At 31.7% G+C, this 24,170-nt stretch overlaps 1 protein-coding gene across 2 annotated transcripts; it reads left to right on the top strand.

Annotated features, from left to right (window-relative positions):
* Nucleotides 1-24,170, top strand: LOC108563677 (leucine-rich repeat and calponin homology domain-containing protein 3). Of its 2 annotated transcripts, XM_017922419.1 has the most exons (12): nucleotides 2-228; nucleotides 18,283-18,479; nucleotides 19,264-19,581; nucleotides 19,636-19,879; nucleotides 19,938-20,115; nucleotides 20,454-20,540; nucleotides 20,603-20,967; nucleotides 21,023-21,246; nucleotides 21,309-21,446; nucleotides 21,525-21,602; nucleotides 23,635-23,765; nucleotides 23,826-24,170. In XM_017922419.1, exons 1-11 carry the CDS (start codon nucleotides 60-62, stop codon nucleotides 23,761-23,763), a joined length of 2,127 nt encoding a protein of 708 aa, XP_017777908.1. In that variant the 5' UTR covers nucleotides 2-59; the 3' UTR covers nucleotides 23,764-23,765; nucleotides 23,826-24,170. The 2 variants fall into 2 exon arrangements, with proteins under 2 accessions (XP_017777907.1, XP_017777908.1); XM_017922418.1 differs by lacking the exons at nucleotides 23,635-23,765; nucleotides 23,826-24,170 and adding an exon at nucleotides 21,895-22,283 and having other exon boundaries at nucleotides 1-228.

Here is a 24,170-nt window from a genome sequence, read left to right as displayed (position 1 = left end):
CAACAACTCAACCCAAATCAGCCAGTTAGTGAGTTTAGTTTGTGGTGTTAACATGCAATATGGCTGTGCTCGCGTCAAACTTAAGTGGACATATACAGAATCAGTTGACCAAGTCGTTAGAGCGGATCTTAGAGGACGCTAATCAAAGTGGTGAATTGAAATTGAGCAACCGGAAGCTGAAGGATTTCCCGAAAGTCAAGTACAACCTAAGCGACACAGTCATCGCAGGTATATTAACTTAAGGAACAATCATCGTCCCCGGACACCTCGCTCGACCACTCTCTTCGAGATATCCACCGTCCATGCATCTCCCGTAATCCTCCAACAAACAATTTGTTTATTTCCGTTCCCTCTAATCCCGGTTTGTTGGTTAGAAATGAAAACAAAAACGCACGCTTGATTGTTTATAAAGTTTTGGGGGAGACCGGTGGAGTGGAAGTTTCACTTTTACCTTTATTCTTATAACGCCCATACGACAGGTGCTTTCTGGGCTTCCTACGTTTTCAAGCATTAAACAAGTTCTTTTTAGGGCGTTTACATCTGAAAACCCTTACACGAGAGAAATTCGACGATGCGATCAGTCGCATTTCCTGTTATGCACTTACTGACACTTGCATATATCAATCTGCACGTCGTTTGTTTCATAACAAATGCGTTCCCGATTTCATAACGGCTCCTATTTAACTAACAGAAGTTACGAAATGCGTTTCTCATTTGGTAATGCTCTTGTGTGCACTGAACGACGTTAATCGTATTACACCTTTTGTAAACAGTTAAATAGTTGCGGTCGTTTACAATTCTACAAACATGCTATCAAAGCTTCTACAGATGATTCAAATACGATTCCATTAAGCGTTTGTATTGTTTACGCACTGTGCCTTTATCAATAATTAAATAGATCGCAATCCGCGTATTTAACGATGACAAATAGCATAAACATTCCCGCCTCATTTATTAATGAAATGGATATCGTCTCCGTGGCGACACTCATCTGAACCGAATGACTTGTGATACATAAATCTTTCCCAATTGGTTTTCAAGGAAATAAGTATCATATAGCTATGATTAATATTATTGTTTCGAGCGGCGCTCCACCAAGTTCTTTGATTTTTGTAATTTATTGTTTGACAAACTTATCACCGTTGAAAATTAGTTCATGGATTGCTTATAATAGAAATGAACTCGACTTGAACTGGGGTTTTCATCATACGTTCATTTATTTTGTAAATATCGTTGACATTAATGTACTTGTTAGAACGGGTACTAAAATAAATACAATAATTTCCTGTTATACTGACTTTTCTTGTTAGTGTCTAACAGGAATATTCGTTTGCTCTTAAAGTATTTTATTTTGTAAACTTTTCAAATCCTCTTATTTATATCAATATTGCGGAAATAGTCTGATATTAATAATTGATTTAATTATATAAGAATATTCAATATTTATAAATAAGTATTTAGAAAATTACTTATTTTGTTCAAGTAATCTAAAATTTTATTTATCAAATCACGTATTCTAATTACATCTTTATAAAACTGTTGGTGTTGAAGATTTCTACATTGAAAACACTAATAATCAATAATATTTATGTATGCAAATAGTTTATAACTATAAACATAATGTATGACATGATAGTAAGTTTGCTAATTATATTTTATTAATTCATATTTACTTTTTTTTATTAATCACAATATATTTTCTATACATATTTTAATACAAGTATTTGACAAATACGGTAAAACCTATCCCTATCCACCGCATAAAAAAATCGCACTTAGAAAATACGTTAAAGATTTACGAAATACATATGAAAGTGCACCCAAACAAAATAAATAATTAAATTGAAAACATTTAATTTCTCATTGTACTCGTGTTAATCCAAAACGCGCATCTTCTTTTGATGAATTGGTTCAAAATCGACTTGCAGAATGGTTTGAGCAGGCTGTACATATGCACACGGATAAAAAAAACATTACAATGGTGACAACGCCGTTGGAATTGGTTAGATTTCATATACCGCATAAAAAAAATCGCAAAAGGGAGCACTGTTGTGCAAGTAATTGAAATATAAAATATAATTATAATTCAAAATGTAATTCAACTACAGATAATATATATAAAATGTGTATAGTGTCCAAATGCATTTTTTTAGATTTTACAGATTTCTAGATCAAAATTATATTGACATAATATATAGCAAGATTATGGAAACAAATGTATTTAAAACAATTCCAAAACAAAATTTATTTAATCAATTTGTTTTATTGATCTCTTTTTTAAAATCGACTATAAAAAGTACTTGTTAATCTGAATTCCGTAAAATTCTTAATATTATTTGTTTTTTTTAGTTAGAATTGACGTATATCGCATTCAAGTACATAAAATAACTATTAATTCTGCTTATAGCTAACATGAAAATGGAAATAATATAGACTTTTCATTATTCCATTACTGTTTCTATTATTGGAAATAACAATTAAAACTACATTTTGAATTGTTATCGTCGTACTTCATTCATAATTAGTAATATTTTTAGAATTCATGTCAATTTAATGTATATTTTGAAATATATTACATAAAAAATATAGAACAAACATTATATATCGAATTAATATAGTCTTTGTAAATTACTTATTTTGTACAATCAAATTTAAGAAATTATACATGGAAGGAAGAAATAAGATAAATTGTTTGAAATATAAATAATTATATAAAAAATATGTGCATGTATAAGATCTATAAAGATAAGATGTATTACATTTTATTATCCTTTGTTGAGTAGTTGCAATTTAAGGCTATAATAATTAAATACGTAGACAAATGTAAAGATATTTTAAGAGAAATGTTTCGATTTTTTTCTTAACACACATTTAAATTATACAAAATTCTGAAGTTTATCATGGTCGATGGTCAAGTAGAAAGGAAAACTCTTAATATTTCACTAGCTTGTCTATCATCCGTGCCAATGCATGGAAAGTTTTCATTGTAGGAAATTTACGGAAATAACACTACTGTTATTATAATTTTATTTAATTAGAAAATCGGCCAGCAATATATCATCCAATAATAATGCTGCAATTAATTAGCTTTCATCGCAGTAAATAATATGAACTACTTTAGGAATCAGCAGTTCGAAACGGTCAATTACGCGTTCATCCTTTTACAATATTATTATTTTCTTCTGCCATCTTCAAAATGACTATTACATTAAAGTTGAATACCAAATTAATTGTAGGAATGCCGGCACACCATATTCGCCTTTCTAACATCAAAATTTACGATCGGCCCAACCCTGGTTATGTCGCGATGGGAGAAACTGAATAACACTAATTACGATATTAATGTAAGTATGCATTATTGGAGGAGAGTACTTTGACCCGCATCACTACTACGTTTTTGTTTTGTTTCTAAATTGAATTATGGTACGGGTCTTTGATGCAGCTAAGCCGTTCATCGGGTTTAATTTAGAACGCAAGTAACAATCGATTATTCAAAGACACACACATTTTACAGTTAGAGTAATTTTTCCATTGAGTTTGCACGCATTTACATATTTGGGTATGTAGGTCTCGCCAATTAAAAATGCTGTGACAGATGCCAGATTTCGCGGCAACCTTAATATTCTGAGCGTCGAGTCAATCATCTTCCATCATTTTTTTTACTCTTTGGACAATTATATGTGCATTTTGCGTGATCGCAATGAGGGAAACGGTTTTCGCGCATAATATGTTTTATTTTTATATGTGATAACTGGTTTTAATCCCACCGAGACGAGCTGAAAATCAGATACATTAAATTTCTTTCAGCTTTTTTAATTTACTTGTATAGTAGCTGTAGATATGTAGTTAACAAAGGGGAGACAGAAGAAATTTAATAATTGTATGTTATTTTGTGCAAAGTCTGTATGGGTGCGAATCTGCGCAACTGCAAAGGGGGTTGGTTCAAGTTCATTCATCCCCCGCCACCGACGTCTAGACGCGGTGCAACCCTCGCAACAGAAATTTCTCTCTCCGCAATGCGATAGAATTCATTAAACTCACTTTCGCCAAAAAAAAAAAGGAGAACGCCCCCGTCGCTATTGTCCTTCCTGATCCTTACAAACCATTAAGAAGATTAATTGAATTAAAACGATCTTTATCGTATGGTTTTAAGTAGGGGTGCTAAGCTAGTTGATTGCTATTCACAGAACAGCGTGTTTTTTGGTAGTTCTTTCCCACGATGTATTTATAATCATTATTTTAGTTGAGAAGAAATTTACGTATACAGGTATCCCCAACTTACGAACTAGTTCCGTTCCAAATGGTTGTTAGTAAGTCGAATTTGTTCGTAAGTCGGGGGAATTTTAAAAATTTCAAAGTATACTTATCCTAATTCTCTCAATGACATTTTAGATAAAGATTGAAAAATTAAAAGACTCTTAGTTTCCTTTGTTGGACTAATTAAACGACACGTGAAATTATATTGTGCAAAATAAATTAATTTGAAATATATCAAAGATTCAAATTTGCGTGATCAAAGTTTCAGATTTATAATCATACTTTTATTTGATAACAGATTATAATGTTATTTACTTCTAGTATATGTGGAGATAAGTAAATATTATGTGGAATAAGGTGTATACGTTGTGTGCTATAATAATTCTGGAGAATACCTATGTTTTTTTTATATAACATTTATAATAGTAATAGCATTTTCACTTACATATGGTTTTGACGCTAGTTTTCACCAACATTAGGAATAGATTATGTTTATCAGAAATAAGTTTATCTGCATTATATAACATACATAGACAAAGTTCAAAATTAACACCTAAGTTTTATGTCTACACAAGTATAATATACGTTGCCTTAAATGTGAATACTCTTTAATAAAAGGTTTTCAGCATTCGTCTGTAATGTTGAATTCTAATTTGAAAAATCACGAATACCTGGTTGTTTCATTAAAAGAAGAGTAGTTTTGTTGTAAATAATCCATGGAAAGCTTTAGCTTCAGACACATTTTGTCTTTTTTACGTATGCTGAGGACTTTATGAGTGGCGTAGCTAATTATATGCATGGTTCTAAGAAACACGGACATGTGTTTCTGTTATGCGATTGGAATGTCTGTGGCACGCGAGGGAGTGAGGATGGTGTAGCCTTGGCACGGGCTCAGCCGTCAGGGTTGCCAATGCCAGATGTCCCAAAAGCTTTTGCACCCCTTTTAACCAAATCGATAACAAAATGTACGGAATGTCATATTCTGGCGACCCCAGTTCAAGCGCAAAAACGTGTTATCTTTGTGCAGAGGGACTCCAGTTCTTTTGCCAATGCGTGTGGTAGATACCGTTTTGTTGGTCGAAACCGCAACTTCGCCGATTCGGTGCAGTCTGTATGGTTGGAACACACACAGGCAGGAAAAGGAAATGGTTGATAAAAAGTACCACGAGCCATATTGCACGAGCACACATATGGGTACTTTAATAATATGAAGTTCGTTTTTAATAATATCAATTATTCAAAGGCACGGCCGTAAGTCAACTTCTTACGTACCGACTGCGGCGATTCATCATCTTCGTCATCGTCTTGTAAAGAGGAAGCGAGACATTCGTAAACAATGGTGTAATTAATTTGCAAACGCGATTTTATTTTCGTATGACGTTTAATTGAAATTTTCATTGGGATTCCGGTGCGACAATACCAAAGCTATGGTTCAGAGAATCCTGTACACGTATTTATGCTTTACGGAAGACAATTAAATAAGGGATTTAACTTTTATTAATACTGGCTTCCATAGTAGCTATAGTGCATTCAGGAATTTCTTTTAACATAAATAATTCTATAATTAATATAGTATACTAAATATTTGTTAATATACTTAAGATTATATAAGCATTTGAAAGATTCCAGTATGCACTACGCGATACTTGACAAATGTGTGTACTTATGAAAGTCATCATATTTAATTAAAATAATAAATAATTTTGTCAACTTTCAACACATAAATTAGCTTTATTTAAATCATTGTTACATAATTTAATTATAGTAAGGGGATCGATAAACAAGTAACAAACTGTTGAAGTGGTCGACGGTCAAAGAAGTTTGGCGACTCCTGATATGATCAAACAAAAACTCGTAAAGCAATAAGATAAATATATACTAGTATACAAATAAAAGTAAAATGTTAACTGGGAGGAAAGATCGATAGCTCAGATATTATTTATTTTAGAATTTTTTGAGTTTTACTGTATTCATTTTTTTAAATTTTGCATCCATTTTATGTTTATTTTTGATATATTCTGGCCAATAATTAATAATGTAAGGGATAATGACAGGGATAACTGTTATAATTCATCATTTTAAAATAAAGAATAATAATAATAAATAAATGTGCAAAAGAACTTGGATGTGATAGCTCTTTGGTCGAAAAGATCAATACATTTTGCAATTAGTAAAAGTATCAAGGTGAAAGGTGTCACCATCCGGTTTTTATTATTAAATCATTTCGCGCTAATTATCATTAGTGTATACACATCTTTAAATCAATCATTGTAAATGGATTCATGTAAGATAATTTATTTTTTTCACTTCTAAATTTTCATTCATTTCCAATTTATATTATATGTTACTAACTATTTATTAAAGTTCATTCAACTATTTGAATTGATAATTGCAACGCACTATCTCATGTTGAATAATCTATTATTAATATGAAAACAAGGATGTCATATTCTGGCGACTCGAGTTCATAATGTATTTTATGTCGTCTTTGTGAAATATTTAAATTATAATGAAATACAGTTTAATTTAGATGTCTCTAATTTAATTCGTAGTAATATGATCGAGTTCAAATAAAAACGAAACACTCGAATTTAATCAATGAAAGTTTTGTAAGTTTTGGGCCAATCACAATGCGGTTTGCTGTTAAATCAATAACGTGGTTAACATTGAAGCCATTATAAATTTGCAGTGATTCGACGTTTTAGAATTTAATTATTTCATAAACATACTTATTTTCCTTAATGTAACCATACAGTTTAATTAAAACTACTTTCCACGTTGCGGACAAACTTTAATTTGATTTAATTTATAATTCAACAAAAACTAAGTGAGTTATATTAACTTTCACGCCGTAAATGGCAATTTCACCTATTTATTTACCTCAATTTGAAAGTGTATTAACGACAGCTAATTAAAGTTTTTTGTATTAGGTGTATTGCTTCATATATATAAAAAAAACACATATTTAGACAGCATAGAAAGCAATGATGTCATTGCTTTGCGAAATTTGTTTTGTTTGCGATAAGATAATGGAGTTAATATTGTGTGCATTCGACGACTGAACAAATGTTGAACATTAAAATGGGAAGAGTATATTTGATCTTGCATCGAACTGCATTTCGAAATAACATATATTTGCACGGGTTTGAGTTAATGCCTGTGGCCAATGTCAGAAGGTAACTCTGACTAAATATAATCGTGCAGGCATAATCGTGGAAATGAGCCAAATCCGCAAGATATTTACACTGCAGGCTATTCAGAAGCTAACAAAATGATCTAAGAACTTCCACGAATCGATGTCCTCATTTTCGCCTAATCCAATTGAATAGAGTACAGAAACATGATTGGTAGTCTTTAAGGTTGTTAACCCAAGTGCTAAAAGAATCTCGGACTATTTTTGGGATTAGGTGAAGAGCGTTTTGTCAATGATTATTGCTACTACAAGAGAGAGACTCCAGATACAAGTTAATTGTATAAAGTAATTAAAAAAGTACGTTTTCGTTTTTTTATTGTGTGTGCAGACCAAATAAGATTAATTAAATATTTGATTAACACGAATTCGGGTCGTTGATCCAGAATGTTTATGTCAATAGAATGTTTAGGAATTTCGGGCACGCGTCATGTTTATTATAATAAATCATACTTTAATTATTGATGCAAACGATTTTTTAATTCCGCGGCTTATTTGTTATGCAGGAAATGGTGAGTGAAGCACAGGAAGCTCTTGCTGTCTCGTGGGAGTTTTCCCTCAATATTTTTAAAAGACACAGCAGACGTTCCATTGAAAAAGGAGAAGAATATTAGTGGAGCTGTATACGAATTACAAATGTAAATGTAGAATACAAAGAGATAATCTTACTTATTGCAGGTTTTTTCTTTCAATTTTTTAAAATATCAATGTGAAAGCAAAAATAGCTTCACGGATAGCTCACCCTCTTAAATTTTCAGGAAACAGTTCATCGTGTTGCTAAGTGCAGAGAAAGCCGTGCGCTCTAGCACTCCCCTATTTATTTTTGATACAAATAGAAGCATAAATATTTTCAGATACTACTGTAGTTTATGAGCGCTGTTTCTATTTTATTAGTATAAAAGGAAAACATGTTTATTTACATATAATAATATTATACTACTTAATTAACAAAAGTCGTAAATAAAAAATTAGAGCAAATTTATTTACTTAAAAGTTTTTTTAAGTATAATGTACTATTGTACAGCAATCATTATTATCTTTAATTTGTGTTAATTTTATGTAAAGTAAATTAATATCAAAGATAACAAAAACAGGTGACTTGATAACATCTCGTTTTAATATCAGTTATAATTGTTTAAAATCTAAATGATGTGCATAAATAAATATTAGTTTAAGTCAAATTCTGCACGAAGAAAGTTTTTTAACGAAAATTTACGTTGATACTGAACACTTACTACTGAACTAAACTGAATAATACTTTAATTGATGCATATTTGTTTATTGTACTATTTGACTCTAATCTTCTCACAACCAAAACGTTGATTCTGAAGTTTGTAGTAAATAACTTTTTAATTTGTTTTTATTTATATTTTTGTTTTGAATTTGGATAATCCACATTTCAATTCCTCCAAAATTTCTGACAAATTTGTATTCATCACTGCTGGATAAAGGTTTTAATAATTAACAAACTTTTTTGGAATATATCCACAGAACTTTTGCTAAGAGGAGTATATGTTTTTACAACTTTAAAAGTTAAAATTCGAAAAGATCCTTTAGACGTTTGAGATACGTCATTGTATGTCAAAGGGTTTTCAACTCACTGTATTAAATAATATTTATTTGATATTTTATTGTTTATACTTCTCAAAAGTTAATAATTTTGATATTCGATTTAATAATTTCAATTATTTGAATCTTCATCGCTCTGTCGGTTTATGTTAACTTAAATTATTATATACTGATAAATTTATATTTATTGGTATAATATGGATCACATCCATCAAAATATATTAAATTTAATAAAATATTATTATTATTAATATCTGTAAAGGAAACATTATTCATCTGGAATTATTTTAGTTAGTTAATAGTCTTTAGAAATTAAGGTTATATGGATGTTTATTAGGTGTGTTGCTTTTGTAAATATAAATTCATCTAGTTAATTGTTTTTCCACAAATGTGTTGTTTGTTTCTATTTAGTTGCATCAAACGGAATTTCTTCAAACAGATAATTGTCATCAATAACAATAACAACATGTTTCAATTATGTTTTTATTATGAATAAGTTAAAGTTGTATAAAAGTTTCCAACTTTTATGAATTTATTATCAAATAATGCTTTATTTTGCTGAAATATTGTCACTATCTGGTGTCAAAAAATAGAGCATAAATTCCGACTATTAAGAAATAATGCTTTATATTAATTTTAAGGTAATGCAAATGATTATACAATAATAGATCATAGTTTTAAGAAACGTTTGGTCACCTCAATAGTAAATATCAAATAATTTATGAAACAGATGAAAATGATAGGTCGACTTTTATTTGATTTATTAAAACGTATGTATACATTAATTTATGTTGTTTGTGTTTGCGCATATTTCCTATATTCATCTTTACGAACGACGATTAACATGTTAATGTAATAATCTAAATTTGTTAACATATTCTATCTTGATAATAACAATGTCATCATTTACATTGAATTTTGCATTAGATAAACTAACATTTGATAAGAGAGTTGGCGGAAATTGCACCGTTACAACATTTTTAATGTTAATAGACAATGCGTCAACTAATCCTTAATTCAGCTGCAGCTTTTTGGGTCATTATAATACTAAATTATAATTTATAGTATATGTGAGTAATAGTTGACTGCATGTTTCACATAATCAATTAACATTATTACCCATCTCCGCTCGAAATGCTGCATCAAAAACCATCATTTTTTTATTTGTTGTGTAGAAAATAATCGCCTAGGACACATTCTTCAAATGGGCGCTGTAAAATGTGCGTGCATTTAGAGTGATATACCGCCTCTGGTATTTATAGTACACTTGCATTACTAATCCGTTACAAGAGTTTCGGTAAAGCCGAACGTTTTCGGTTTCTCTTTGGAGCCAAAGTAAATAGTTTACTGCTCCACGGATAAAATTAATATGCCTTTGGTTACTTTTCACATGAGAGTGTCAAGAATGATCCTGTATGTCTACAACAATAATAATCTTGTTGTGCAATTATCGCAAAAGGTCATTGCGATGTGACTACCAATTACATTATTTATATTTAGATAGGCTCGTGCTTTGTGTAGTGTATGACTTTTTTTGTTCGTTAATTTTTGAAACCGAGGTTATAACATTGTATCGAACATAATAAAGTCTGTTTAGTCTGGGATCAATTTAATAAACAGTAAGTGCAGCTCTTTCAGTTTATCTTACTTCTTGTTACAAATCAATTCGCTTTCAATGAAAACCACAAATTTCTTCGTATTCATTAAATAAGAATTTCCATAATCAGCGGTTGTAAATGCATATTTTGAACTAAGTTGTAAATTGAAAATTAATCTAAAACATTGATACGAAATTTGTGAGTTGAAAACAGAACATTTGCTACATATAAATGTTGGTTTTAGTTTTCTAAAGAATATTAAGAATAATTATATATAATTATAAAATTATGATCTAATATTGTCATAAATACTTGATGCATTCTTCAACTACGTAACAGTTACGTCAGTTACGGTGACTCGCATACTTTCCTTTATTTGTTTATTAATATGATACTTTCACTTATGTCCATTTCTATGAATGAACATGAGCCGTTTTGTTAGAGAAACAAGTTGTTTACAGCTAAAAAAAATCGCTTGATTTCAAATAACGTCGATTATTTCAGGGATGTTTTCTTTCAGGTAATATGAAGCGCTATTAAAAGTAGACATATATCATGAAGATGATCAGCATTCACAAGAGCACACGAGACAGGATGGACTCAGGCGACGGCAATGTTTTATGAATTGATCCATTGTCTATGCACATACAAATTAAGCTTTAAATAAATTTGTAAGCTCGGAACGAGATTTCATTTAACTTTAACACATAAAGCCGTTAGTTATTCATGAACGAATTAACGTTTTAGTTAATTAATGTTTATTCTCACTAGTTTTATAGCTATAGTTTGTATCATGTGCATGTAGTAAGTAAACATTTCCAAGTTACTGAGAAGCTGCAGCCATTGTGCATTGGTTTTCAACATTCAACCCGCCGTTGATATCCTGTTTGTGAGCCCCAACGTCACGGTTTAAAGAGCAGAAGAAGGAAAAGACAATGATGGAAAATCTGCGGCGACTTCCTCTTCGCGTACACGCGCTCGAACAATGGAAAGTAGAGAAAGAGAGAAGCCCTTAAAATAGAAGTGCTTTCCAGCAATGGCTGAAAAACGCCCTTTGTTCTCCGAAAACAAATGGAATGGTTGTTACGACACATAACCCAGATTCATGCGTGGATAAATATATATAAAAAGAATGGAAAACATTCCGCGAGACAAGTCGATGCTTATAAATGTATTTTTGTTTATTATCATTATTATTTTTGAGCTGTATAAGGTAACCGTGGCGCGCGATAAGAATCGCATTCTGAAGATGCTGTGCGAATATAAATTGAGCACTTGACACACAGCACTCTGGCATATCCTTGTGTTCGACAAAAAAAAGTGCACTTGCGTACAGTTGCAACCTCTAAAAGCAAAAAAAAAAAATGGAAATCGGTCCTTTCCAGACGCGGACTCGAATAATACACTGAACTAGTTTGCTTATTGGGTTATCGATCTTAACCATTGACGCTACTATTTCCACTCGTTATTCATATTCACTATTGCTAACATCCTTTGTTCCGTTGCATTTCATATTTTTTTTTTTCATTCTTTTTCTGTGCATTTGAGCGTTATCTGTTTAGAGTGGCCACTTCACTCGAAAGCCACCTAATCACTCGAGTGTCTTAATTGATGTAATTCAATACGGACGTGTTCAAAGGGGAGTGAAATAACTATGAGAAATTTTCTTATGGATGGATTGAATTAGGACACGGCGTATCCACTCTAGTTCACACCCAAACAACTATTTTCCTAGACACTAAACAGGTCGATAAAACCAATATTGATTAGAGAAGCACTTACCCTATTTCACATAGATACAAAAAGTATTCTATTTTATTATAATATTTCAATAACATTGATAGATTTTACAAATAAAATAATTATCTTTACTTTAATAATAGCATCTGTATAGTGGGGGTAATCGGTTCCGCCAATATATTAGACCAGAATAATAGAAGAACTATCTGGGCGGAAAGACTTAGGTCGATAGCCCTTTGGTTGCATTGTAAATAATTATTATTATTAGAAGAACTCGGTAAACATATTTTTATTTTGCTTAATTAAAATTTAATTTGTTTTGAAATTTTCAAACTTGACTATAGTGGAACTGGACTGATCGATGCCTCACTGTTCGAGGTATTGCTTTAATAATTTCTCTGAATAAAGTTATATAAAATTATTATTAACTATAATATAAAGATTACATTGAATATTTCCTACTACCTGTAATGTCGATTATCATGCACTGCATATTATAATTGGATTACCTCATTCATAATCCTCTTCCCTGCAACGTGATCTAAGGATATTTCAGCTATCCAAAAATCAAGTCTAACGAGAATACTAACATATAAAGTAACTTTTAAGTTTATACATGAATTCTCATATGAACTGTAAAAATGTTATGACAACTTACAATGACGGTCATTGCTTTCTGACTGGTAAAGTGATATACTCCCAGTTGGCTCAAATCCAGCTGCAACTAACTTTTCGACTCCCATGTTTTGCAAATAGGTCCAGACATACAAAACATTCCATGTTTTCGCAAGACCTTTGTAAGTGCCAGCAGATTATAAGAACATTGTAACTTTATTAAAATCAATCTCATTGAATTACTTCTTTCTTAACTAATGTCAATTTCTCAAGTTAATTTTATTATTATAGAAATAAAAAACGTGTTTGTTGTTTTCAATTAATTCAATGATAGAATAAAAAGTATAGAAAACAGTATAAATACACAACAGTAGAATTAGACAAGAGGAAATTACTTTTCTTTGAAAGAGAAACAAAGGACAATAGACAATTCTTTGAATAATTATAAATAACGAGCTATATTTCTATGAAATTTTCAAATCTACAGCTACTATTAAACATGTAATGTATTTGTTATATGTATTTACTTATTAAATATATATAAATATCCTGTTTTAGAACTGTTCATCGGAAGTACGAATTATCAATATTTCCTCTTGATCCATAATGAAATTACAATGTTGATTAAATATAGCGTTTAGATAATGTGAAGTAATGTAGACAAGTAAATTTAATTTGTCTTAAACTAGAGTTACTAGTTTAGACTAAAATAACATAAAGCAAATATAAAAATTCTGTTTTCCAAGAAAGTCAAGGCTAAGTGTTTTCGGTCGAAGGTCGAGAAAAACTAAAAATAGTAAAACGGAAACTATTAGCATCTACCACCCCGTATTAAAAACGGTATTTTAACATGCACAATAATCTTCCGAATGTAGTTTATCTGGCACATTCGAGGGTTGAAACGTATTGCCTTGTCCGGGATTAATAAAAATTTACGAGCTATGCTCAACGCGAATGTTTTCTGTTCTATTGTAAAAGCTCCTGGAGGCTTGTCGCTATATCTGCTGAATGACTTCATCAAGTTCCTATTCCAATTATTTTCGTGGACCCCTAAATTTTAGGGGGATTTCAGTTTAGATCGATACGATTCGTGGCCCTAACCTACACGAATTTCCCCCACATACAGACTGAATGCATTCTTTTAAGCCGAAAACCGAACGCACGGAGATAGAAGCAAACAAGAGTCCTTTTTCAAAACAAACCCCTGCCGAAAACCTTTTTCCCCAACATGCGATCGATGAATCACACGTGGTGAAATCAGACGAACGCGAAATTCATCGCAATAATACTTCACTTTCCATTATGGAAATAATTCGCTTTGTAAAAGCGTTCGGCAAAAGGCTGTATTCTACTAGTGGGAATGAGTTTCGACCGACCAGTTTTTCGTCCTCGTGAAAAGAAAGAAGAAAAATGAAATTGAATTTATAATGGGCATAAAGATTGGCTCCACAGATAACATCGTCTAGGATAATGCGCTTTACACAGTTTTTTGCTCAGGTGCGTGGGCGGATCAATGCATTATGACAAAACACAATGAAAGAATACAATCTTCGTTGAACCTCTTGAACACTCCTTTTCATAGAGCTTCTATATTATAAGATACATTTATTTTATTCCTTGAGGAAATTCAATGTTAATTAATATGTATGACTATTTACGGTCATTTGATCAAACTAACGTACAAATATCTATACGAACATAGAAATATGTCACTTGACCAATATGGGCCGATTTAATTTTAGACAGAATGAGGATCTTGTTTATAAATATCAGTTTAAGATAAAATTAATAATTGCAATAAAATTATAATATATGTCCAAGACCGATGTGTACGTTATTATGAATATCGAGTACGTCATGAGAAAAATTGTTTTTTCTTTCAAATATCAATTGTGATCAATAATATTTACAATGAATTTTATGAAATTTTGTTTCAACAGAAGTATTTGCTCTCAGTATAAGCTCTGTGGAAGCCATTTGGTTTTTTCTTTCATAGTTTTATTTAAAAAAAGAAATGTTTTACCCAAGCAGATTATTTAGTTTTTTTCTATGGTTAAGAACACAAACTTATTTCATTTGGATGAGAGTAAACTGTAATAATGTTACATTAGTCTTTATACAGATGGATTTTAAAATCAAAGACACATGCTTATAATTACATTTTTTTCATTCATATGCAATCAACTGTATACAAAATCTATTTCTTTCTTTCACATAATTTATAATTAACTATTATATAATGTACAGGAGATCATAATAAATTATACTTTTTTTTAATATATATTTTATTATATGCTTGATTTATCTAAAATTATTTCATTAACCGTTAAGCAGATGGCATTTTTTTAATCATCAACACATGTTTACAATTACAAATTTTGTTTTGTTCTAGAAACGTTTAAATCCAAACGATAATTTTTCTGCCAGAAACTGGGGAAATTATAATAATTTGTGTATAGTTATTGAAACTTTCAGATAGAATCGTCAGCATTCTTAACTAACGTGTAGGAAATTATCACAATTTATTAAAATGTTTATATATCTTAAAATAAGTTATAATTTCATAGAAGAAAATAGTTTATTGTTATTTGGTAATTTATAAGAATTAAATTTGCTGAAATATAACTGAAATTTATTTGAATCGTGAAAACAGCGCTTATAATGAATGTACCGGTCATAACGGCCTAAATACTCACCACCCGTGAAATAGAAAAAAAAAGTTAAACCCGGAAGTGAATTTAACAGTGTTACGCTTTGGTCAGTTGCAGTTCAAAAACACATACTTCTGTTAAAATTAAACAAGAACGATCGGAAAATAAAATGTAGCTCTCCGTGATTGCATTTTCCCAGTTAGAGTAATTACGAAACGCCTGCATTACCCTGCGGGTTTGCTTGCTCCGTCGAATATCGCGCATCCATCGGAAATCTAATTACGGTACGTCATTTAGGAAAACAATGATTAGGTGAGACGTGCTTTGGCAGAAGATGCGAAGACCGTCAGGTTAGAATACCAAAGAAGCTCGCATCATTCCTCGGTGCAGAGAGCGAAATAAGTGAGAGAGCAGAAACAAATTGGAACTCGGAACATGTAAATAAGAAACTGCAAGGCAGTATATTCCAGTCTATTTATTTTTCAGTGATTGCAAACTATAATTAGATGCAGCAGCATCTTGTGGTGTGTGTGTGTTTGGATGCTGCCTGCGGCCGACGTTGTGCAAAATCCGTGCCATAGGATATGAAACGTAATGCGTTTATTCAACCTCCACTTGAATCGCGGCGAAAAAAAAAACATGAAATTATTATTTTTTTTCTTCCTCCTCTTCTTCTTCGTCTCCTTGACTCTATGGCAAGTTCAAAGGTTACGCAATTCCGCTAGCGCAATCCGATGACCTATATCTTATCGTGCCTATATCGTATAATTGAAGTTCTTTTCTTTTGATATTTTTTTCCGCACCCCTCCGGTTTCCTGTTATAAATCAACGGCTATTTCTGTCGCGTATTTTTAGACAGCAATCACACCCCAAACACAGAAAACCAGCTATATCTGAGCGCTTCTTTCTGCATAGCAAATCGCAATCGTAGAACGACACACAATTACCTGCTTGTTTGCTCATTGCGCATTTGACTCATCAATGGATACGATTGTGCAAGATCTTGATGAAATAATCCTTGAAGTATTTTATTCATATTTGCTTTCCAATACAATCCGTTATTTAAATAAAATAAAATTTAAATAAAATCCGTTATTTCATAAAAATCTTGAAAGTTACAGTTTAACATTATTTTACTATTAATATTAATTTATCATCAATAATATTAATTCTATTTGAATTTAGATATAAAAACATCGAGATATCTGTGAAATATGTTTAGAAGTGAGTATTACAAACTCTTCACGCAATGACTATTAAAAGTATGTGATATACTTGATCACAATTTCATCTATTAATTAATCTTGATGCTGAAGCAAGAGATAGATCTCTTTCTTTGTATAAATAGTTACAAGAACTTCTTCGGCTTTTACAAGAGTTTATTACGATAACAAAAGAAAATTGAACTTATCTTTTTGCCAATGGTTGAAATAAATAAATTCGATTGAATAACTTTTTTCAATAAATATTAAAGAATGGTTATTTATGTAATGAAATATTATAATTTATACAAATTCTAAAAATTGTCATGGAATTGTATTAACTTTTCTATCTGGATTTAAATCGTCTCGACTCAAGTTGCTGACCATGGAACCTCCTACGACATAAGTTCTGGATGCTGTACTGCAACGTTTCAATGCTTTCACATCAAGTTATAGTATATTACTAGTTCCAACTGAATTATCAACTCGCAAAACTAAATAATCCTTATAACTTGCTTCTACTTCTGATTAATTCAACTAAGCCGATTCATAGGTAAATATTATGGTAGTTGAAGAAGCTACTGCTTATAATTTCTAGCCAACCTATTCCAACTTATCGAATGTCACTTACTGAGTGTAAAAATGTTTATGTCATGCATACGTGACTTTAATTGTGAAAATTTTCAACGTTGATTATGATTAATAACCACGAGGAATTGCTGTGCCTCTTAAATAGTTTATATTTAATACGCATTTTGTAATGATTCTAATTATTCCACATATGGTCATGTTATCGTATCGAGGACTGCGAGACTATTCAGGTTCCACGTCTCGATCTTTATTCAAGCAGAGAACGAACGATGAAATAATGTTCGAAAAAAAAAAATGAAAACGGAATCGGCAACGTTAGTTATATTTATACAAACGTACTTTAAACAATCTCAGGATAGAGCGCGTTTCTTTGTTGCTGTTAAAAAAATGATATAAAACGAGAGAAAGAAAAACATTCCATACGTTATACATTTTCCAATACGAGATAACATGTGTATGCCATCTGCCAAAACAATTAAACTAAACGAGAAAGTGTTTTCAGAAAGAACACGAAGCAAGTTTTATTTTTAAGTTGCTATACAAATTACAGGATACACTGCAATTTAGAACTAATGATATGTACGTGAAGGCTTAATTGTTTTTCTCAATTTTAATATGTATTTAATTGTCACTATTTTTAAACTTGCAGTAAAAAATTTAAAAAAAAACTTCCATACAATATGTGACATTTAGTGTGAATGCCGTGAGCTTTACCTGGATATGCACTCTATGCTATTTCCATAATGATTCCCTGTAGGTTTCAAGCATGACCCATTTTTGTATTGATTCAATTTACTTAATTACTTACAACTTCCTTGTTTTATAATTGTACTTTGTTCAATCTATACAAGTTTTTTTTTTGGTTTCAGATCTTTCGAAGAACAGATTCAGCGAGCTACCAGAAGAGGTGACTACTTTCTTCTTCCTCGAGAGATTGCATTGTTACCACAATGCCATTAGGTATATTCCCGAGAGCGTTGGCAGTCTTCAGTCCCTGAGTTATCTGGATTTGAGCCGAAATCAACTTACTTCCTTGCCCAGGGAAATATGCCAATTACCAATACAGGTAAAAGCCAATTCCGTTATATTTTCGTCCTGAGATCAATAATATTCCGACCACGTTTTTACCGCAGTGATATGCAAGCCTCGACATATTATGAGGTCCCACAAAACCCATCAATAATCTGCTTAATACCAAAGAACTTGTAATAATAATAGCGCATTTCCTAACCAGTAGATCATCTGTACTTTATCATCATTATTACTCGAATTTTGAAATATAAAGGAAAATAAACTTACGCAATATATATTTATATATCTGAAGTATTGATGTAAAACCTGAAAAATTTACACCTTTTGTCTTGTTAAATGATTATAATTAGAAACTAACACGTGTATAAATGGTCATATAATGGTCATAACCCTTTTAATGGCCGGTTTTACAACTGTAGTTACACTTAATATTCACATTGAACTTGGTAAACGACTAAACATTAATGCGTCTATTTTCGGTTTAAATTCGTCGAACTTACAAAACATAATTTAACTAAATAGTTTTATTAAACTTATTTTTGAACTTATAATCTGAAACGTCAAATTATCGTTTATTATTATGATTGATATGATGTTATAAGCATATGAATTTTTATTTTATCAATATTCGCGGATTATTAGATTTATTTGTTTGTTTTCATACTGTAATATAAATGTATTTTCAAATTATAAAAATACATTGAAATATTTAATATTGTATACATCCACAGATTAATATATTTGTTTTTATTTCTATCAATATTAGTTGTGTTACCTTTCAATAACTGGTATATACTTATGTTTTTTTTTGCTGTTAGATACTTCTGGTATCCAACAATAGACTGACATCACTTCCGGACGAAATGTGCCGAATGAATCAATTGACTGAACTGGACGCTTCCTGCAACCAACTTACGCATCTTCCACCGAGAATGGGCGAACTGAGTCAATTGCAGTCACTGATCCTTCGTGCGAATCTGCTGCTCTGCGTTCCCGTCGAACTGACGTTCCTTCAACTCGTCAGGCTAGACCTGAGGGCAAATAGAATTGGAAATCTTCCAGTCGAAATGCGAGACATGCATAGTTTAATTGAACTGCTCGTCGAGGATAATCCATTAACCAGTCCACCGGCTAGCGTACGTAGAATGTTACGAGTGCCTTCTTATTTGTTTATAATTGGCTTTGTTTAGTTATGCAAACGAGGTCGAGTACATATTTTTAAATATTTGGAGAACGAGGCGATCAAATTGGGTCACAAAATAGGTCTGAATGGGACTGGTACCTTGGGAAGAAGACCCACCAGAAGGTCAGTGGGAAATTATTCGAGTCCGGTGCCACCATCCCATATTCCGGAAAGACTGAAGAAACGACAGAACGTGGACAGTGGCTACAGCACAAGCAGTGATGACAAAAGATGGTCACAAGAACTACCAGGTATGCGTTAAAACGTCGCGATGATATAAATTTACTTTAATTTGGAATATGATTGTAGGTGATTTGGATAAATGGTCATCGACTCCAATAGCGAACCGTTCCGTAGATACCAACGCGGCGCATTCAGCAAATTCAACGCCTTCCACTATCTCACCTGGCCCTGATACATCCTTGGACGACGAACTTTCCAAATCAAGCTTTTCAACTGACGTTTGCGATAAAAAGGATACGAACAAGTACGTAGCACCATTGCAATTACTCATAATTCTCGTAAAAACTATTTTAAACCATACAATATTAAGGAAATCAAATAAAATCACTATAAATATATATTGTTTTAGGACAACAGCAGTCAACATATTATCAAATTTCATATTAGCCTTAATGATTATGATCCGATTTTTATATGAATTAATTAGAAAACCGTAAATACAAATTGCATCCGAAATTTAAATGTTGGTTTTGATTTTGAATTGCTTGCTTTTTATTTTCTTGTCTGTTTCTCTTCATTTTCGTTTCCGCTTATTTCTCTCTACTTTCATTTGTTAACAAGCTCCGTGTGTTGTTTTTCCAGTGCAAGACTAAGCCCCTGCATTGATAACAGCGTAACAAATGGAAATGCGGAAGATAAGAGGCCGCTCCAACAAATACAAACTTACAGGTTACATCATCTAAATTTCTCTGGTGGCCAAGCAGAATGCATATCGATTTTTGTAATTTCAGGGAGTATAAGGAGGCGTTGAAACAACAAAGGGCGCAGGATATAGGGTCGATTTATCGTACCAAAGAGAACGACGAACACGCATACAAAACGGAACCGAATACTCCGACTCACCAACCCACTCCAACACGTACAACGATGGCCACTTCCAAATCGGATCCGACTCCACTCAATGCGGCATTAGGTAGTCCTAAGCATATATTCGATGATACTAGCCCGAAGAAACCAGTCCAGAAGGTCACCCCTTCGAGGATGTGCGGTGGTTTTTCTCCAAATCACACGCCTTTGAATGGAAACGGCATGGATAATGGTAAAAAGTATATACAAGATTACGTAAAGCCCAGTTCCCCGGTAAAAGTTGTTTCTGGTAAGCACTACCTCTAATAAACAATGTTGCTTATAATAATTGTTGTTAATCGTAGGAATCATGTCACACGATAACGTTCCTGTTTCCAACGGTGTTATTACCAATGGAAAGCCAAGTAGTCCTAAAATTAACGGAGCAACGAAATCTAATGGAGTGAAAACGGCTGGCAGGTCGATCAGCTGGAACAAGGACATGCCTCCCGAGAAGATGACGTTCACAATGCGGAGAGAAATTGACAAGGCACGCGAGGAAACAGATCTGATCAACCAATTGAGACACGTAATTAGTGACGTTGGCAGTACGTGCATTGCATAATGTTAATATTGTTGTATTGCTCATAGATCATCGAGACTAGGTTAAAAATGACGCTGCCCAACGATCTGGCGCCGACGCTTACCGATGGTGTTGTTCTATGCCACCTCGCCAATCATATAAGACCAAGATCTGTAGCCAGTATACATGTACCATCTCCAGCTGTTGTAAGTATCCAATGTTACAATTGAACACCCTAAAAAACTTCTGGTTATATATAATAACAATATTATTTTTTATATTAGCCGAAACTCACCATGGCAAGATGCAGAAGAAACGTGGATAATTTTCTAGAAGCCTGTCGGAAAATTGGTGTGGATGAGGTATGCATTTCTTTTTATTTTAAAATATATAATACGATATATACTTAACAATTTAAAAATCAATGCTTGCTAATAATAGCTTTATTAATTTTGGTGATGATTCCAATATAAAAATATTCTTAAAAACAAATATAATCAAGGATAAGTCAAAAACACTCAGGTAATATAGAATATTATTTATATTGGAACTATCAAGAAGATAAGGTACTCATTTTGAATTGTTAACAAAAAAAGTAGATTGTTGTTTTCTGTGTTTTCTTCTGATTTAGAGTGAGACTGTGGTTGGTTGCAGGGGCGCCTGTGCAGTAGTGTAGATGTAACTGAGGCCCTAACTGGAAGGGGACTACGAAGACTACTGGACACTCTTGAGGCACTCTGCAAAATGGAACCGATGACCGCAAAAACACAACAACCATGTAGTAGCATCCAAGACACCACAGTCTCACTCTTTATGCTTGCAGTATTCGTAACTACACTCCTACTATTATACTACTTCCCGGAAAGCGATTACTAAAGATACGAAACGAAACGAAAAACAAATCAAACACATAATCATGATAATTCAGTATTAGCATGCAATCCGTATTATCTAAAAATCTCAGTTATTACAAAAAAAACACTTGAATCTTATATAACCAAATATTTTCTATTTATATATATATAACCAAAGTACACGTACCAAATGAGTATCGTTTTATACATACATTCCATTTACAATCAAACTGAAATTGTTGTGATGAACAAATTGAAACACAAGAATTGATTTGATAGTGCCTCGAAATAATATATATATATATATTTAATAAAAACAGAGAAATACTTAATTAGTAGGTTGATTAATGGTTAAGATCATATCAAAATTTAAAAATGCGTTAATTGCACTATTTATGCATTCACTCATTAAATTTTTATAGTGTTTATAATTGGAATCATGTATATTCAACCTACGTCACTTGTAGTATTCTCTCGAGACTAATATATTAACCAAAATTAACGCTTAAATGTAACGGTATTATTAGATATTAATAGCTTAACATTAGACGGGTTTTTCACTAATCATAAAACAAAATAACGATAATAACTATCTACTCAATAACAAATATTTTATTAAAAAAATGACTTTATAAAAATATTTTCTGCAATCAAATCTGTTTTCTGGTCCAACCGTCAACTCAATAACTAAGGCAGCTTATTATAATCAGGCTAAATTCTACATGAGCTATTTTTATAAGCTTTTTGAAAACTAAATAATACTAGTGCGAAAAAGCTATATACTATTTATTATTATATAAGAAGACACGTATTTTATATATTTATAATAAGGAACAAATACACGCTTTTTAAAATTTCCTTTTTGTCGTTGCCAAAGGAATATGATTTTATTTAGAAGATACCAAAAATAAGAAACAAAATCATGCTTTGTTTGCTTATTTTTCGTGATCTCGAAAACGTTTACGCCTGAAGTGCTTTAGCCTGAGAAAGAAGATCACGAATCTGTTACAAGAATTCTCAACTTTTGCTTATTCCATGTAACATATGTTACATAAAATTATTTATTTACTTTATATAATTTATAAATTCAATGTTCTGAAACAATATATTTTTTTTCTAGTCATTTTTTCTTTTATTAACAACTATTAATTTATACTAATTTACTTATTTTTTTTATTATATTAATTACATTCATGAAATAATTGTTGATTAGTTTTTAAAGTATTTATTGCGATCGAAGATTGCTCACCAATTTAATTTGGAGAATGTAGAAATCAACTTAGTTACCAAAATTATTCTCGCCGGTTGTTGAAAGTCATTTATCTGTTTTCTTGTATTAGTTACTTAAGTTAATATGTAAGTTCTTATGTATTTATATTATTTGGATTATGTTTCTTCTGTAATGTTTATAATGAAGATTATCAATATAAATATAATTTCCTCTCCCTTCAATGCTTTTGGAATAAATGTTTGTCTAGTGGATGATTCTTTTACTGCCGAACCCAGAGCGATTGTTTCTTTATAATCGGTGTTGTTTCAGAACCTAGTTTGTTGCTCGTCAGATGTTTTAGAGGGTCGAGGATTGGTGCAAGTTGCCGTTACTGTTGTCGAACTTTTAAAGTTTCATTCACCGAGGTCCCCACTTCACAGTGCGTCTTCAATCGTCTAAAAGTAAGCTACATTTTTTCATAAAACTAGATATATTTCAATATTAATCAAATGCAATTGCAGCTTGACCAAAGTTAAGGTTCCACACAATTCGTTGTTGCTCAACAAAAATACGATCTCCGAAGAAAATACATTTTTCAGTCATTTTTGTTTTGATTTTTTTTTTACTTTTTTTTTACGTAATTCCAATTTCGATGTAAATATATTCAAAAGTGAGATATAATCCCTTTCAGGAAGGAAGGAAAGAAGAACCATTAACTGGAGACCATGTACTTCTTCATTGCAGTGCTGCGAAACGCTCAACAGTTGCCTTCAACATAAGCAATGACTGGCCTATTTTTAACTTTTAAGATATTCAGTTATTATTTGGTTTTAATTGAACATATCACTCATAATTTAAGTTTTAGG

The sequence above is a fragment of the Nicrophorus vespilloides genome, unplaced genomic scaffold, assembly GCF_001412225.1.
Source record: "Nicrophorus vespilloides isolate i.1.1-1 unplaced genomic scaffold, Nicve_v1.0, whole genome shotgun sequence".
In the NCBI taxonomy this organism is placed as follows: domain Eukaryota; kingdom Metazoa; phylum Arthropoda; class Insecta; order Coleoptera; family Silphidae; genus Nicrophorus; species Nicrophorus vespilloides.
Note: the sequence above shows the minus strand (reverse complement) of the source record. Positions and strands in the feature narration are given on the sequence as shown.

What these genes read in the sequence shown, in the direction of transcription:
- LOC108563677 (XM_017922418.1), top strand. Translation starts at nt 60, where the DNA reads ATGGCTGTGCTCGCGTCAAACTTAAGTGGACATATACAGAATCAGTTG. An exon ending in ATGGTCACAAGAACTACCAG is followed by an intron (nt 19,880 to 19,937) that starts GTATGCGTTAAA and finishes ATATGATTGTAG; the next exon opens with GTGATTTGGATAAATGGTCA. An exon ending in CAACAAATACAAACTTACAG is followed by an intron (nt 20,541 to 20,602) that starts GTTACATCATCT and finishes TTGTAATTTCAG; the next exon opens with GGAGTATAAGGAGGCGTTGA.